Genomic DNA, 19,395 nt, shown 5'->3' with positions numbered 1-19,395 from the left:
TCATGATGGCAATTTCCGCCAGCTGCCCTATACGACTGGAAGCTGTTCTGGTAAACAGCATACGATCCTTATGAAAACATCATCTTCTATTAAGCCCATTTCTGGAGTAAATCATTCAGTTAATTCTAATTGACGTCAACATCAGAAGATAATCATGAAAAACTAAATAAAGAATGCGTTGTTACTATTCCAGCGGTGAAGTATGCTATGTACATTCTAGGTAATTAGGATATCAGATGCGTGTTCACCTCGTCACAGACGCGCCGAAAGGGATAGAACCCGAATCAACTAACTTCTAACCTCACAATCTAACACTCCAATTTAACCATGAGAACATGCTCTTTGCGTTTAGAATTTGCTTAACTGCGTGAACAAATATTAAGCAATGAAGAACTTTTTTGGGAAGTGGAGCGCTCTATAGTTTATGGTGTCACTGCGTTGGTACAATTTGCTTGCAATAGCAGGCAAGCAAGTCAGATTTTTTTAAACGTGCATTTATTTCCACTTATCATGTATAATGCACCACAAACTAATTGAAGCTTATACAATATACGTGTGGTTGTAACGCACGGCCGAACTATAAGCACTGCTTGCTTTCTGGAAACACCAAAATGAGTTTCAAAGATATTATTAAATTCAAGATTATACAGATTTTCTGAATTACCAGCATAGAAACGTGAATTGGCGGTCACACACAAGAAAAAATACGATGAAACAAAACAATCAAAGTAATTAATATACAGTTTAAATGACGGGCGTTGATAGGTGATGTACAATAACAGATTATAAATACAAAGAAAAAATCTTAGGGGAATATTTTGTGTAAAAACAGCCCGTAATGCTACAGTGTTTATTAATGAAATGGGCAAACGTTGTTTGCCTTAGCTACTTGCTAATCTAACCGGATATTTTGCGACAGAAGTACAGTGAAGTATACGATCGCACCATATGTTTTAATGTATTAAGCATAGTTCTTACTGCTTTGCGCGTATGGTGGTGTGTGGTGTTACGGCTAATTTGCTAACAAATGCTAAGCGGTCAGTTGCATTGGTAAAGAAATTAAAAATTTCCCATGGTAGGAATATTGGCCGACAAACGGTTCGCAAGAGATGGATTAGGAATGCTTTACAGCAGAGTTAGAAGCGCAAACGCGGATTGGCTTTATAAAGGTTTTATGGAACGATACAGACAATAGGCGTGGTACCACAAAGGCGGGAAAAAATTGATAAGAATAAAGTACATATGTTTTCTGCATGTAAAACTCTGAATAAAGTACTTTGTGCTGCACAACTGCAAGTAAATATTTTTTAAACTCGTTAAATTCGAAAAATAAAAGAATTGTAAAGTTACTCCTGAATCACTTGACAAAGGAAAATACTTTTACCGGCGCAAATGATTATGACAAAAGTCGAACTTAAGCTTTGGGCAAAGACTGGTAATAATCGACCAGTATCTGCCACGCTCTTGGTGCCATGAAACCTTCTGGAAGGTTCTGTCCTTCGCGTGCAGTTCGGCGCATTCTGGAAGAAAAAAACATGACTTGTGACTAAATGAAGTTCAGTGTGGTTTTTGCACCACAAGACTTGCTTTTTCGGCCTAACAATCACAAGCTAAAACCTAAACCGTAAAAATGGTTGGCTATTTATATCCTGAAGCGAGTTAAATTGACCAAACACAAACGCACCTGGTACCAGATATAAACTCAAAGTCGTCATGTTTGTCCTTGTCGTAGAAATCCATCTGCTTCGTCACTTTATTGTAAGCGGCCACTCTGAAGGGAACAATCTCGAGTTGGCTGAGGCCGGGAGCCATTGTCAGAACCTGAGGACATAAAATTAAAATTAATTTCGACCAAGATCATCTCGGTAATGAACCGAAAATAAAATTGGCCCAAAAATCCAGTCTGTTTATTCTGATGATTGGCCTGATAAAATTTTAACACGAGTTAAACTGTCAGAGTTCGTTAAAATAGAAACAAAAATCAAGCGCACCTTTCTTCCGTGAGAGTGCTCGTATAGATCACGTTTCTCTTCAGGGTGTGGCATGCCGGCTGGATCACGTCCTACAATGTAGAAGTTGGCACCAGTGGCCATCCGTGCCTTAGCGTGCCATTGTACCTATAGGACATATTGTGGGTCTCAGATACAAGTGGAAAAAAATACAGTGAAAGCTTGTTAAGTTGATTTTAAATTTCCCATAACTTAAAGTAACTCAGTGGTCCAGCCAAATTGTTAAATAAATTTTCAAAAACTTCTTATGGATTAAAGTCATTCGACGAGCTCCTTCAGCTTCGACTTTATTATTTTCACCCAATTTTTGTTATTTTGTGGCTTACAGCCTTACATTATGGCTTTTGTGAATCCAGCAGCGCACTGGATACCTCTGTTAACAATTTTTACCTCGGTAGGACCGGCGTACATCATCGGGGATGGGAAGATGGCAACCACGGTCGATTTCGGGTCGAGGACTCCTTCCTCAAGCACGGCTGCGTGTTGCTTCATTCTCACATCGAGTGGAACGTCGTCTGATTTTGTCCAGCCACCTGCGAATGTGGAAGAGTTGTATAAACGCGAATACGTGTGAATGAAATATGACAGTGAAATAATGACAACGTCTGTTCTTTGCTGTGCGAGACTATATTATTGCTTCCTGCACGATTCAATTCACGTGTCATTATAAGCAAATAGCGCTTTTAGCTCGCATCGTACTGTTATCTGTGAATTAATACGTGCAACAATATCGGCGTTGCATTTTGACATCCTCTTTGTAATTTCTGTGACGTAAAGAGGCGAAGAATCCACTGACTCAAGTGCTATCAAAATTTACTAACAGTAAAGAACAAAATATCATGAAAACGTAACCAGGCCCAAGATCACGTTTTATCTCATAAAACCGGGGCTCGTGAGAGTACCGAATAGAACAGGGGTCTCAATCACACCGCCCGCTAGATCATCTTGCGCGGTCTGAGATGTATTTTGGAATTTCCAAATAATAAACAAGTAATCCTTCAAGTCTAATATTGAGGTATTTGATGATAAAAAACACTGTCAGCGAAGTAGCCAGATATAAATATGATATGGCAAGGAGAGCAAATTAAACATTTGTAAAGCATTATGTTCTTATTGTGTTATCTTTTTAACTTTTTACTGTGCCTTGCGGCCCTCATGATAAAATTCAAGGTCTTCAAAGACTCCTGGGATTAGCGGATAGTGGAACTTATCGGATAGTAACACGGTATCGTTGACATAAGGATGCTCTATTGAAGGTGTAAAAGTTTTTACTCACCGAGAGGATGAAGCAGAAGAACGGGATTCTTAAATCCCCTTTCCACAAGAGATCTCCTGGTGTCCTGCATGAGAAGAGCATGTCCGTTGTGGACCGGATTACGAAGCTGGAACGCGAAGACCGCATCCGCGCCCATCGCCTTGAACTTGGCCTGAAGCTCGAGCGGTGTGAGCCTGAAACAAAGTCGGTCGTCACACGATGTACAAAGCAAATACGATAAGCGGCCTTATCTTAAGCAAGTGCTCGCACAGTAGTCAGGGATCCAAACGAAGGGCAAAATTTGGATCCCAAAGTATTTAACTTTTGTTTGGTAAAAAGCTGCGTTTCATGGAAGTAAGAGATGCGACAACACGTCTAAATTTTTCTAAAGGTGCGAGGAATAAAAAAGGTGGGAAAACCGACACTTGAATTTTGAGAATTTCAGCCATAGATTATATTGGATGAAATTATTTAGATCCTTCAAAGACTACGATTTCCAATCACATTTTTATCCTCTGACCTGTATTTGTCAAGTCCGTCACCCCAAGTGATTCTCCCTAGCACTTCCACTTCGCCACCACACAGCCAGTCGCCACTTTCCATCACCATCTGGAGAAAATATTATGTTTATCCTAGACCTGATAAGAGTTCTCGTAACGGAATAGCTCCATTCTCTTACAATGTGCAAAAAAACTAAGTCGTTTTTACTTCAAACATTTCACCTAATTTACTTTACATAAACATCTGAATGGAAGAGATGTTGACTTTTTCTGGTAAATAATACACACCAAGGCCCCGCAGCCAAGTAGGCAAGAGAAAAAAATTGTAAAGTCTTTGTCAGCTATCAGTCACCTTAATGTAAGGGTGGCCCTTGTTTGGTGTTCCCCATTGCCGTGAGCATCTCTCCTCCTTTCTGTGTCCGTAAAAGTCAGGCTCTTTTATGATCGCTTTCGTCTTTCCATTGTATGTCAAAGCAAATTCCTCGGCTCCCTTTGTCAAAATAAAATACATTATTTTTTTCAAGAGGGAACTAGGTCAGCAAACACGTATGTTAACAGCGTTCATGTTTGGCTTTCGTCAGTGAGTTGGTCTATGCTGATGACATCATAGTCAAAAGCATTCTTTAACAAATCACATTTTTAGCATTAATTAAATTATCAACATTACAATTTTAATTCTTATTGCGCACAGGCTACAGTTGCAATGCTGGATGTACCTCAAGTCTTTCCTTGTCTTCACTGTGTACAGGGAGAACAATAGGAATTGATTGGTTGATCGGTTCACCATTCAAGAGACTTCCAAAATGCTGAGATTGCAAGAATTGTGACTCACGCATGAAGCCCGCCAGAGGTGCCGCCCATCCTTCACTTAGCACTTGAAGCCATTGCAAATCAAGCTGGGAGAAGAAACAATTGTAACAATTAATAATCTCCAGTTAAAGCACTGCAGGAGATGTGCATGACACGGAGAATTACCTTGGTAATCTCAAGCGATGGTAGTGACTCCGCGTATTCCTTTCTTTCTCCAACTTTATCAGCCGGGGTGAAGAGTTCCGTCACCGGGAGATTTGTCTCGTACGGGATGATGTCCTGAGTGGAAGGGTGGAAAATATTTAGAAACACAAAATAGGCAAATTACAATGTTGGATGTTTTGGTCACCTTACTACAGTCACCTTACTATAGCAATATTTCCTACCCATGCGTAGCCTGATCGCTACCACTGGTAACTTCAAGTTAGGAGTGATTTCCACTCACCTTTTGAACAAGCTCTCTCACCACCTCCATCATACATTCAGTAATTGATTGGTCAGCAGTTTTGACGGTGACTTCAGGATTTTCTGGTGCTTCGTAAGGAGAGTCGATTCCAGTAAAACCTAAATATAAAGTAGATGAATTAAGAAAGATACAACTTTAGTGCTTTGAAATAGTTGGCATCCCATGTCTGTGAGAATACGTTGTATAAGAAAATTGGTAAGAATGTAAAAATACAACCAAAGCAAAGATTCATTGGCAAAAAAAAATTGCAAACAGTGCAAGTGTTTGCAAAGCATAAAATGTGTAACGCAAAGCATTTACAAGTGCAAAATAAGAAACAGAAATGAACTGAACAGAACAAACATGGCAACTAAACAATTGAAAAAGTAATGTTGGACAAAGTACGAGCACACGGTGGTGTATTGCCCATATTTTTCAGGGAATGGTCAGACAGACAATTTGTCATTGAATCTATGATGTACCTTTAATGATACCCTGACGTGCTTTTTTGTAAAGGCCCTTCACATCCCTTCTTTCACATTCTGATATCGGTGTATCGACATACACCTCAACAAATGGCAGATTACTCTTAGCATGTGTCGTCCGTGCGTCATCACGATCCTATAGTTAAAATTTTGTCGCAGAAGATGTTATTTCTAGAGAAGACATTCTGTTTGAATGACGCTAAGCTGATATTCATTGACAAGTTTCTTCCTCAGTTTCCAAATGAATTTAAATTTGAATGATTTGATTCAGACAATGTATATATTGTATATGCTTTGGGTGGCTGACAAGTCAGATTTTCGTTACAAATTAGCGGTTACGTGCCGAGCCCATTGAACCATACAGCCATGCAATAAGAATTAAAAAATTATCTATTTTACGAATTCATTTGCTGCTTATGATAATCATAGAGGAAATTAGACAGTGATGACATCACTCATATGCATATCCGCCCAATCTTGGCATCAGCAGAATGAAGAAACGGAATTACCAATAAAAATTAAAGAAACGACACCAAGAATGATCAAAATCAAACAACAAATGTAAAAAATATTTTCTAAAGAACCCACGAAAGTAGAAAATATGCCTGATGCTCACAGCGTGATGTAAGCAAAGTAGAAATAGTGGTTAACAGCTATATCAAACGCTTCATTTTTCTTACCCTTAATTTGGCCACTTCTGGCTTTCTTGTAAAGTCCTTTCACGTCACGTTTTTCACAAACATTCAGAGGCGTGTCGACAAAAACCTCAACGAATGGCAGACCGGCCTTTTTGTGGACGTGACGGGCACCAACACGATCCTGGTCAACCAATTAATTATTGCCCCAATCAGAATTACATTACATGATTATTAAGAAATTACATAATAACTAAATTGTATAAATAATTTTCACCATTGAGCATAAGGAAACTATAAGTTAATCATTACACTGTTATCAACAGTGATGTTATTAGAAACAGATATAAGCCGGCAAATTTTGCCACAATTCTATGCTCTGCAATGCACACAGTAATTGTATGGAATCAAAGTGTTAATGTATTATTGTACTTTACTATGGCAAATTAATATCGTTGTAAATGCGAGTATGGGAAATCTGTGAAATCACAATATTAATGTAAAACGTGTGTTTGAGATTGTATCAATAAAAACAAAGAAATTAATGTGTCAGCTACAAATGTGTTACATCCCTTAGAAATAAACCCAACCCATTACATTCTTAACAACAATGTTTTGCATCCAAATTTAGCTGCATTAATCGCATAAAAGATCGAAGCATGCTTCAATTTGCTTAAATAATTGATACTGTGGAGAAGCTGAGGCAACTTGAGGATTATGTTAAAGTGAACGAACACAGTGTAGAGACTTAGAACAGCACATTACTACTCACAGGGATGATTACCGCTAATACTGACATCTTACCTTCCTGTAGGGGGAAATAAAAGAAACAAGACAGACGACCCCAGCATCTGCAAAGAGCTTGGCAACTTCACCGATACGACGAATGTTCTCCTCACGATCGGCCGGCGCAAAACCAAGGTCCTAAATGTCAGTTAGTTATTACAGAAACTTTACGCTACTTGTTAACTAACGACAAAGTAGCATCGCATGTGAAGTGGTATACGACACACGCTTTATTACAGATATCTTGTCTATCCGAATTGCAAGTCTATGAAGTATGTATGGTTTCATGCAGACTTTCTCAACTTTCAATACATTACCTTATTCAGTCCGTGCCTGATGTTGTCTCCGTCAAGACTGTAAGCTGGGATGCCTTTTGAGCAGAGATATTCTTCAAGTTGCATAGACACAGTGGTTTTACCAGCGCCGGATAAGCCTGCAGGTAAGTAAGCATAGAAGTGTAATTTTTGGTGAAACACCAACGACAGCAAGAGATAAGTGATAAATCTTTTTGCTTCTGCAGGCATACTGGTACAGGTAAAGTTTATTCATAAACAAAAATAACTGTAAAAATGCCTTGACTTAAATTAAAACTGCAATTTTTTACGCACCTGTAAACCAGACTGTACAGCCCCTGAAACCTCCTTTCTTTCCCATGACCTGTCCACGTTTGTCACGGGAGACATGATGTTGCTGATAGACGATGTTGGATGAGATAGGAGGCTGCGACAACAAACGTTAGTTAAGAATCACAAAAATGTTTAAATTCGTATTACTGCTGGCTGTGATAAAATATCATGAAACATCACTATCAGTAAAAATTCGTTTGATTTTAAAACAAAATTTTGATGTTTCAAAAAGCAAAGAAAAAAATTTTTTCGTTAACTACTTAATTCACTTTTCTTTGTCAAAACAGTAAAAGTTGATTATCTTACCCTTCTTATTGGCATGGCTCACGCTTACAACAAAACAAGTATACCTAAGATAAAAATGGAAAAAATGCCCGACTTTTTGCACAAACTTTCAAAATTTGAAACACCTGAAAAAATTTACACAAACACAAAACTAGCAACGTTTATATCTTGTAGCAGTTGCACAAAAAAACTTCAAAAAGCCTAATTTGATTTAATATTCCTTCCATAACACCAATACTATGACAATTACGCGACCGTTGCGCCAACTGAAACGTGCAGCGTGGAACAATATTCACAAACAATTGTCCTACCAACTATTGTTCAGTTATTAGTTCCGTTTTACAATTGTCCGACCGTGGTAACGGTAGAGAACAAAAAGCGTGTTGGTTGCATTAACACGTTCATCAATGCGTGGTTACCTGCAAACGTTGCGATCTGACACATTTAGCGGTCTTACTATTAAGTTTGAAGCGATTCCCATTTCAACTGCGCGTCGTTCGGTTTACTAAACAGTAACTTTTAAAGCTGTGCGGAATAAAGAAGAGCTACAGCCGGGCTATCTTCAACGGAAAAAAAATGACAACCGAACATCAGGCCGTACAAAGCAAAGTGACGACACAAAGGCACGAAAGTTGAGCTATTTAAGCAGTGCTTTGAGCATAAAGCAACCATATGATCATATCTGCGTCAATGTCCGTTTCCAAACGCCAGGGAACTACAGGATGAGATACTATAAACAATAATCTATATATACACGCCTTCCACCGTCCAGTTTTTTCACGTTTCGGAAGGAATCTTGAACATAAGAGAAAAAATACTCACCCCGTTTTCCATCTTGATCAGCAAACAGTTTATCAAACAAACCTACAGATAGCGGTTCTTCCTGTCATCAAACAACAAATTTCAGCAATTTTTGTAATGGTTGCAGACACAAATACTCTGCAATGCGTTGGGCGCAGAGAAATATGGGATTTCTTGCCTACTTTAAACAAATGCAATAGGCATCACGACAATAATGAAACTGCTTTGGTAGAACTGCATGCGAGCAGTTACTTAATCCCAAAGCTGGACAACTCTATGGCACAAAAATCGTTATCACGTACTTTCTTGAATTTCATTCAGCACCATGACCTAAACTAAGCCTATCTTCACAGAATGCCAAAATAACAGAATTGTAGTCGATTATTTTTGCGCTAGCCTGTTAAAATTTTGTCACTATTTACAAGACAGCGTGGTCACGCATTCATTTGCATGCAACGTCGGTTAATTATCCTATGATCCGTAACGTTTAGGTCCTAGTGCTTGCAGTGCGGCTGCTGTATCAATAAGCCAACATGCACTAAGCAAAACATTCCAACAAAATAATTCCAAAAACCAGAAATTCCAAAAACGCCAAGCATTCTAACAACGTTGAAGCTTTATGTCAATGCTACGGTTTTCAATATCCAAGTCTTAAGATGGACATAAAACTGTCTACAACCCAACAAGACATATGGTGATAGAAAAAGGAGCTTTTGTGATGTGGTGACGTGATGTGCGAATGGTCGTATACGTTCAGAATATAATAATTTTTATTTTATTTATTTATTTTGAGCTTCAACTTGCTGCAAAACTGTTGCAGCAAAATTGGCTTCAACATTTTCCGATTGGATAAGAAAATTTCCTGTCCTGTCATTTTCTGGCATGTAAGCCGGTGATAAAAATAAACGACTTACACGCCCATCGATACCATGATATGACCAAAGGTTGGGCGAGTTAAAATGACCATTTTTTCGTCGTAGCTACGTGACTTGGCATAATAACAACAAGTAAGGTGAATAGAGTTCTTCAGGAGAATTTTAAGTGCACTATTTTTATCCAATATCAGTCTCACGCCCTGCTTTCTTAAAACTCAGACACCTGTAATAGCCTACCAAACGTTATTCATATTACATTGCACTAAAAAATGGTTTTAACTTCACAGCACTACTTTAAGCTGCCACGACGAAATACTGGTGCGCTGCTACAGGCGTTTAACCTCACTACTGCAGTTTCTAATTTCTTTTCCCGTTTCACCAGCACCGCTGCCACGTATCTAATATTTACCAACGAAAAAAGGCGCAGAAGCGGCCCGGCTCGTCCGTCCAGTTTCACGTCAAAGCAGCGACGAGAAATTTCGTAACATGGTGTAAACTGGAAAAGCTAAAACCGGTTTGCGCAGCTCCAAATATTGAATTAACCTTCGAGCATCCGCACAACACTGAAACACCTGCATCGTTGCTGGGGGTGACTTTCCCAGTCTGACTACAGAACTGCTTAACGTCCTTAGGCGAAGTTGGTTAGCTTTAAACAATCAGCTTCAGATTAAGGCCGATATGATTTTAAGTTGGACGAAGTTAACGCTGACATGGCGTTATTTGAGAATAAGAATATAGTAATAGTTGACGCCCGTATGATTTGTCAAGTCCCCAGGCAATTTATTTTGTGGTCAACGACGTTCTAAGTACCTAAATTATTTCCAACTAAATTCGTATGTAGTTTACTACGTTTGGCAAACTTAAAGCTTTGGCTCTACGTTTAGCTAATACAACTTACGTAGCAACCGCATTACCGCTACTTATCAGAAGTTTTATGTCAAAGTCACTTGACAGAAATGGCCGTGGTCAGTGCAGACAAAGACACTGCAGTAGAATTAGCCACAAATTAAACCTGTTGAACGATGTGCAAGCACGGTGCAAGCCGGTACTGCGTACGTGTCTATATTTCCAGGAAAGGCTGTTTTAGGAGCGTTTCATGGAACGTTTTCTTAATTATTTGTTGATTGACTATGACTCGGCCATGAGCGAACTCGATGCGTTACACATCGTGCATTGAACCGGCCTTTGCAAAGTCTGCAAACAGTTGTTTGCAATCAAAAGATCGTACTTCAAACCGAGCTCTGGGTGGCGTTGCTGGGAACATAGTATATGAGCATTTAAACCGGGCGTTCGTTAAAATAATATGCGGCGTTCGTTACGTTCACCTCGATCTGCGCCATAAAATGTTTCTTAACCTAAATACCTGGGTAGGAGAGAACCTAATCTCTTTCTGAAACTAAACTCTACATCTTTAACAACGTAAGTTACGCCGCTGGTAAACATTGATATAATACAACACACAAACAACACAGAATCTTTGCAGAACTAAAGCAATCGTTTTTCCCTGTAATACCGCTGGTGTCTTGCAATGCGTGCTTGTGGGTATTATGAACAAGCAATACAAAGAGCGTATTTACGCCTATATTGCGTGAGCAACTTGAATCAACTTCACTGTGCCAACACTTCTGCTTTGCAAATACAACAAGACCATCTATCGCATGAGTCATGTTTCGCAATCCAATAAATTTCAGGGTGTCAATGTGCTAATGAGTCTTATTCGCAAATGCTGCATCACGAAAGTACTCAAAAAACTACAGATGCATTAATTAGACAAAATAACGTATAAACTTCAAGTGTTCGAAGATATTTCTGCGCTATAATTATAATTTAAAAACGTTTTTCTGATTTGCATACTCAGAGCGCGATGCCCAATATCTGCCACATGCAAAAATTTTCATTGCTAATAATCTGCGTCCAAATCAAGCGAGAAATTCTAAGAAATAAAAAGCGAATGCAGCAAATACAACCCACAGCATTGCTTACCGTGGCAAATCTTCTCGCAAATGCGTCGTTCATTGTGGTCCCAGGTATTTGTTCAAGACAGACAGTTGGCAAAGAGGTGACCTTTTAAGTTAGAAATTATTCCACAGGCAAAACATGAGACAGCAATCTTTAATTACAAAAAGACCGTAGTCGATTTAATTTTGGATGATTCCATCAGGCGCCTGCTGATCACTTCAAACACTCATTTAAAAAAAAGTCCTTTATAAGTTCAGAAACTTTTCTTGTTTGTTACTTGCACATTCAAATGCAATGTGTATAAAATTGTATGACTATGTTCAACACTTCAACTTCGTTGTTTTTTAACCGAAAACGGCTAATTTGGCCTCCGCTCAGGAAGCCCTGGTCTGAAAGAAAGTTTCGCTTTGAAAATTTATTAAATTACGTACAAAACTTTTAGAATTGGAATCGTGCTACAACTTGGAAAATTAAAAGCTAAGTTTCCTGAAGTTCAAAACCAGATCTTCTTTTCAAAAATTTGTGTACGTTCTTTTCCAGGTATAAAAAATCGTCTACAAACGTTTAAATTCAACGGTGTGTTACGTCACGTCATAGTAATCAACACCTCAGCGGCCATATCAATCATTGCAGGTTGTAGAATACGTACATGCTGAAGTGTGAACCACCACATCACCCAGCAAACTATGCTATACAAACGCAAACTACACCAGAACTTAACTGACTCTTCAAATATATAGCGATCTACCGCTCTTCTGAACTGGGATTCAAAGAAATTGCCGTATCTTACTGGAAGCGTTTGCTTAACGAGATCGCACTGGGCAATTGCCAATTACAAAATGTTGCTTCATTTCCCAACACAAGGCTTCGCGTAAAATCGTTAATTCTGTAACCTTTAGCACACATTCAATATGTTCCGCATTTAACGTGTCTTAGCTTTATACTAAAGCCGAAGTGATCTAAATTCCGCAATTACTGTTGCTATCTGTTCAATTTTATTTAATAATTTCGACCAAAACTAATTCAATTCTTAAAATTTTTCAATTTTTATAATTATTGTAAAATCTTTCACACTGCTTGTCTGAATCTTGTATATGTAGTGGAATTACTCCGGTGTAAGTATATTAAGGTTTTCCTCATTCAACCGTTGATTCCTTGAAAAAGAATGGGAGTATAATACTTTCGAGTGGAAATCTTCCCAGATACGTCTTGTGTGGTGTTTTGTTTGTGAACTGTTTACGTAAATTGCCTACTAAGTATGATATAAGAATGGTAGTTGGCACACAAGCTTCAACCTAATCTATTTCTAACTCTAATTACGTGCAAGGAATTTGATAAGAAAAAACCTACAACCTTGCAAGTAAAATGTAATTAAGAACCATATATTTGTTTTATTTTTCGTATATCTGGCAACGAGTCGCTCACGTGACAGTGATGAAACATGAGGTTTGCAGATTACAAAAAATCACTATCATACAGTGACGTAAGAAGTAGGTCATAGGTAGGACGCGTAATGTGACATAAGTTACAACCTTAATGACCAAGCTAAACTTTCACCTACATAGCGCCAGACCTACGTCACAAAGTGCTTTGTCATAAAAGACATCGCGATTGTTACAATCAGAAATTTCTTCTGATAAGGTGACCCTACGAATACTGCCTTGCAGTAAAGTTACAGAAACATTGAAGTGTGATCGGTGCGATCGAAAAAGGAGATTTTCCCGCTTACTACTGAAGAATTGAAATACGATCACAATGAACTCATTGTGTACACGACTACATCCACCAGCAGCCTAAAAACACACCCGCTTATCCTTATTTCTCCAGCACGGGTTAACGGATGTAAGCATTTCCGAAAAGCAAGCAGCTGTTATAATGGGAAATTTTTCACACAAGCTGTTACAACGGATACAAATCTTTGTTTACAGAGGCGATATTAGTTGCATGCTTATTTCCAGGAATACGCCTTCAGCAGGTACATAAATCCTTTCGTAGAATGGTTAGCAAAAAACGTTTGCTTTAGCCTTATACGGTATGTGGGTCAATACTTGGGCAAACAGTGAGAATGATGAGGCACCGGCTGCAAAGGTTGAAAAATAATCCTAAGTTACTGAGCGTAAATTAACGTTTAACAATTCATCGGAAACATTGATTTTCATAGTGAGTGGATCAACTATACTAAGTCTCTAATATCCTGTCTTAGTAAACGCAATTGGTGTCGAAATTGGTGAAAAATCGGATATTAATGAGAATGGGCGGAATGGACGACTATTGAAATTAGGCCTGCATTGTGAGTCTTGTTTGCTTTATGGGTGAGTTGCCGCCCTCTAAACACACAGGCTTCTGAACTATTCTGAGACAAAATCGTACAAGACGAAAACAGCATTACATTAATTGCATTTAATTTAAGTAGTTTGTCACAGTTTGAAGTAGTTTCACGAAACTTGCAGAAAACGGAGCGGCAAATCTGCTTGTTCGGCAAAATCGCATGTTTGCTCAAAGACTTTCTGTAACTGAAGGTTTATAAATCCTTGCTTGTAAACTCGTTATCATTTCTCATAAGTCGTTTACGTGATCACGTGGGTTTTGTTTACTCAAGCGAAACAGCGACCAAAGTTAGTGCTTCATCATCCAAGCAATGCTTGCGCAAGTGGTAACTATCTTTAAACAATGACAAACGAGCCCGCATATTGCCACAGGGTTTGTTCTTTCGGCGAACTCGGACGTTTAAAAGAGGGAAAATTTAAAGCAATTTAAATTTAAAGCACGAATTAACTTCTCGTGGTTTTCTGACGTAGCCGTCATTATGGTTGCTAAGCCTGACATCACGATGACTTTCAAACATTCACAACGTTGGCTTTCCACTGGGCTTACTCCAACTGTGATGGTATTTATTTATAGCGCTTACACCTTATATGCGATTACCATAGAACTGTCGCGTTAATATGTCCGCATTGTAAAGCGACCGTATTTATTTTAGGGGCGTTCCCAATTTTACATTATACTGATGCCAGTTTCATAATGTCACCATGAAGCTACCGGTAATGTTAAACTTTGTCATATATCATGAGGATCTTAAATTCTGCTGCACTGAAAAGCCGCTGTATGGTAGCCTAGGAGTACTTGAAGTCATGTTATTGGGAGTTGTTCGATGAGTGAGAGTTGTTTGAATTTTTTTTTAGTTTACATTACTAAGTTCAAAAGTGGTAATTAATTTGTAATTTCTGAAACAGTCGTTAAGCCATTCCAAGATTGTGTAGTTATAGTCCTCATAAATTATAAAAAAGTAACCTTTGGGATCAACATCATAATAAGGGTGTTTGAAATGCCATAACCAAAGCTGCGACAAAAATTTGTGAGAAACACTGTTTAACTTTTGCAGTAAGTGAATCTTTTTACTTTACTCGAGAGTGTTCAAACATAAATAAAATACACTGCAAAAAGTGCAACAAGTGACAAAGAAAAATGTATTAGACAAAGTATGCAAAATCAATTCTTACATCACCTTGTTCTATCAGAAACAAAGCAAAAAATTGATTGTATTGCTTGTTTGACACAACTGCTTGCTTGTGTGTAGCTTAAGTATCAAAGTTACCTCTAACCAAGCTTGGATGTTTTTCACTTCATGCAAAGCTGTGTCATGGTAATTTCAGAACGACCACAATAAGTTCACATATTCAAATACTGTAAAATACTTACATACAGGTATGTATACCTCATAACTTTGTTACAGCATGTGAAATATGCTTGTCTACTGCCTATTGTGATGTATTGTAGGGTAAAAGTGCAAATGAAGACTATCAAGTCAGCAGTCTAGCACTGATACAACAATCATCGGTTGTGATTTGTAGACCAAATATGTTCGTCCACAATTTTTTCTCTCTTTCAACAGTTTTCAGCTCACAGGATAGTTAATTACCCTTTATGTAATTATACTCCACTAAATAACTACATAGTACGTTTGAAACAACAAGTAGGCTAAACTAAAGGTGTAGATTGTAACTAAACTCAAACTCAAGTAACACCAAATCAGTTACTGTTGTACCCCAAACAAAATCAAAAACTAAGCAATTGTTGCCTACATTTTGAGAATAGAAAAAACACATTGAGTGGGTCAATGCATTAAATGTTTACTGTTGACTGTGATGGTGCTGTAATGGCAAAAAATGGTGCTTATCATACTGCAGCTTAGTAATCTGAAAAGATGCTCACAAACGATTAATGAGCGAGAAAATATCAGCAAAGCTCTGAGGTCTTAAAACAAGCCAACAAACTGAAAAGTGAGGCACCTACACATGTGAGAATCAACAACGTGTATGCCTAACTTTTTCATCTTCAAACCAATCTATAACACACAAATTAGCGTATTTGAACATCCTGTATACACATATATACAAAGACTTGATGTTTCAATGCACGCCAACATGCCAGAATTAGTGTCTTTGCATGAACGATTTCTCATCCAAAACTGCTATACTTTCCAGTCAAAACAAGAAAGCTGTTAACTTTATTTTGTTACTGTACCGATAAAAGATTAGCACCCGCACCAAACCTAAATGTGTTTGATAAATTAACTCAGCGTGGTCCAACTACAGGCCCGCGGGCCGCAAGTTTGTCTCAAAGGAGAGGTTTCCCTTTTTAAAAGATGCTGCTATGAAGCTGTACTCTATGTTTGGAAGTAGGTAAATACATTTGTGAATGTACGTTTTCAGCAATGAACAATATTAAAACAAAAAATCGAAATCAACTTGGAAACGAGGCTCTTCAGGCTTGCCTTCGCATGGCCACAACTACGATTCCCGTCGATACCAACGCTATTGTCGACGAAGAACCTCGACCGCAGATGTCACATTGATCAGCATTTAATAGCTAAATTTTGAACTATTCTAATTTCAGTTTTAATTAAAAAAGAGAACTTTTTTCAGTTCTAATTTAAAAACATTGGCCCGCAAGATAAAAAAAATTTCTGATTTTGGCTCGCGATGAAAAGAAGTTCGACCACGCTGAATTAACTAAACAAAAACCAAACAATAAAAGGCAACACAAACCACTATTAGGACTTGTGCTAAAATGCATATTGATGACATTCTGTGCAATGTTATGCATGATTAATATATAACACCACAAAAAATGAAAATGAGCAGGGAGAGAAATCCTGTCGACAGGATGGGATACATACCAATAAATAAGATACCTAACTTTAAAAAATACTGCAAGCATCTATTCTTGTGAACAGATATTATCCTATGACGAAACATGATACAATGATTATAACAACTTATTACAATGACTATTGTAATCGGTACATCAATGATATAAACTGGTGTAAATTATTATGTTACAATGACATAAAATTTATTTGACCTATCTCACCTTTTCTTCGTATACAAATTCAGATCGTGATGAACTCGTTGAAGGTTCTCCCGTGCTCATTTTTTAAGTGTACAGGTGTATAAGTAAAGGTAGAAAAGGTATTTTACATAAATCTATGCACCTGTATAAAATGTGTAACTTGTATTAAAATTGGCTTTTATAGGTAGTTACTTATTTTGTACACTCAAGGACCTGTATACTACCGGTACTAGTAGTACAAGTAGCAGTAACCATAGCACTGCAAGTAGGCTTATTGCTATTGGATTACCACCTTATAAAAGAACTTGTTTTATGTTTACTCTTTAAGATTTTTATTTCCTTAAAATCTGGTAACACAATGGGAGATAAGTCTATCTTTCCCTTTTTTTGGAACAACAAATTTATACAAAAGTAGGGAGGGAGACTTGATTTGTGTTTTAGTGCTTAAAAGACTCAACCTGACTCGTGTTAACGTGGAAATTTCAGTTGAATTATAGGCTATAGAATGGTTTTTATAGGTGATAGGTTATTTGTTGAAAAATTTGTTCAAAAATCACCATGCAATACATTCTTTTGAATGTGCAAAAGCAACAGAAATTGATAAAAGCCAAATTTTTTACTTTTATTGTATTTGTACGTTACGAGTAGCCTATTCACTAAAACCGATTACAATCAAGCTAAAACGAAAAATAAATCGCAAATAGTCTAGTCTCAGAGTGACTTAGCATGTGTTAAGCTAAGACTTGGGCTTGATAAACGTTGCTGAATCGATTTGACTTGGAATTGCGCTGTTAGTGACTTGACTTGTGTCAAGACGATTAGGACTTGTTTCCATCATTGTACTATTGTAGTCTGCCGGCAGAAGTTAATATAAATTAGAAAAATAAGGTCCGGTCCACGTTGCTACTTTTTTCGGTGCTTAGTAACTAAGCCTTAGTTGTGGTTACGGTTAGGCAAAGGCTACCAGAGACTATAGAAATATTATATGAAAAATCTTTGCGAGGGAGGTATTTTAGCTACACTGTAATTAGAGTTTATGCTAAACTTCACTGTATTAAGAAGCTGTTTACTTTCTTATTGAGTTTAAGGAAAATTAAATAATCCAATTTCCATACGAAAAAGAACGAGCGCTACCTAACGGCAATTAAGTATCGTTATGCTTATTTATCGTGTTTGTTCATAGAACACTAACAACTACAGTACTGCACTACATTACGTATTACGTGTTAATACAATATCTATGTAACAACTTCTTGTTAGACTTTTATGATTTGTCTATTGAAGAATAAAAAATAAAATGCTAATTGTTAAGCATTATATAGCTAATAGACCTAGCGTAATAATAAATAATAACTTCTCCAACAAACAATGAGCGAATAAAAGCAGCCAAGCCTAAGGGCTATAAATTAAAACGTGCAGGAAAAATGTAACCTTATGATTAAAACGAATAATGGTTAGTGCGACCAGTAAACCCAATAATAACATACAAATAAACAAGCCGAAAAAAGTAATAATAACAACAAAACAACAATCAGCAAAACATATATTTGCACTATAGATGGTTCAAAAACCTTTCACTTCAATTCAAGAACTGTGTTGTAGCTTTGCACTATTTTGCTAATATGCTTGCTGGGTTCTTTGAAAATTTGGATACCAAATTCTGATGGTTAGTCGATATTTTTTTTTCAGACTGTCACTGTTTTACCGAAAAAATCGCTTCCGTTTTAAGCGTTAGGCCTAATTAGCTTCCTTTGCTTTAGAATTCCGTTTTCAATTAGGCTACTTTGTAGAAGTTATTGAGGATTTGTATCGCGAGTGCACCACAAAAGTTTCAATCAATGGACACCTAACAAAAGAAATCACTCTACGTAAAGGTGTAAAACAGCGAGACCCCTTGAGCCTACCACTCTTTTTAATCGCATGCGAACCACTCGTCCACTCATCGCCAAAATTCATAATGATTTCAAAATCCAAGGCCTCACACTGACGGGAAAGAGAGACACCAGATGTTGCGGAAAGGAGAGACACCAATTGTTGTGTGTTACGCGGACGACACCACCTTGTGCCTAAGAAATATGAAGTCGCTAAAATATGCCCTATCAACTATAAAAGAATTTTCATACTCGTCAGGTTTAACGCTTAATCCAGATAAAACAACGGGACTGCTAATTAACTTACAGTAGATCCCAGTAAAGTAGTTATGCCAAACACGAAATGGTCTACCGAAACAATTCATTTACTGGATACGACATCGGCAACGTAGACTTAGAACAGTTCTGGAAAGAAATACTAAAGAAAACCAAAAGCGAACTAAACCTTTTGAAAGAATCGTAAGCAACTTACGAAGCAAAAACAATCCTAATTAAGTCTAAGATTCTCCCCATAGTTTTAACCGCATCGCGTATGTACCCAATCACCGCAGGCGCTGCCAAAAACCTCAAATAACAGTTGATAAATTATATTGCAGAAAGCCAAAGTGAAATCAATATCGAGGAATTACAACAGCCCAAACTCGAAGGACGTTACGACATCCCCAAACTCCAGATTTACGCAGATTTAGCATACGCGAAAA

The 19,395-nt window shown here is 37.7% G+C and overlaps 1 protein-coding gene across 5 annotated transcripts; it reads right to left on the bottom strand.

Annotated features, from left to right (window-relative positions):
* Positions 1–612: 612 nt before the first annotated feature.
* On the bottom strand, positions 613–16,976 carry LOC143450214 (bifunctional 3'-phosphoadenosine 5'-phosphosulfate synthase 2-like). Of its 5 annotated transcripts, none has more exons than XM_076950666.1 (15): positions 16,845–16,976; positions 7,534–7,645; positions 7,243–7,358; positions 6,944–7,063; positions 6,185–6,323; positions 5,020–5,138; positions 4,740–4,853; positions 4,481–4,660; positions 4,117–4,254; positions 3,785–3,873; positions 3,286–3,458; positions 2,400–2,542; positions 1,992–2,117; positions 1,685–1,821; positions 613–1,520 (listed from the first exon to the last, which is right to left on the bottom strand). In XM_076950666.1, the coding sequence occupies exons 1-15, from the start codon at positions 16,902–16,904 to the stop codon at positions 1,415–1,417; spliced, it is 1,872 nt and encodes a 623-aa protein (XP_076806781.1). In that variant the 5' UTR covers positions 16,905–16,976; the 3' UTR covers positions 613–1,414. The 5 variants fall into 5 exon arrangements, with proteins under 5 accessions (XP_076806781.1, XP_076806790.1, XP_076806799.1 ...); XM_076950675.1 differs by lacking the exon at positions 6,185–6,323 and adding an exon at positions 5,502–5,640; XM_076950684.1 differs by lacking the exon at positions 16,845–16,976 and adding an exon at positions 11,496–11,619.
* Between the last annotated feature and the right edge of the window lie 2,419 nt (positions 16,977–19,395).

The sequence above is a fragment of the Clavelina lepadiformis genome, chromosome 1 (assembly GCF_947623445.1).
Source record: "Clavelina lepadiformis chromosome 1, kaClaLepa1.1, whole genome shotgun sequence".
NCBI classification, from domain to species: domain Eukaryota; kingdom Metazoa; phylum Chordata; class Ascidiacea; order Aplousobranchia; family Clavelinidae; genus Clavelina; species Clavelina lepadiformis.
Note: the sequence above shows the minus strand (reverse complement) of the source record. Positions and strands in the feature narration are given on the sequence as shown.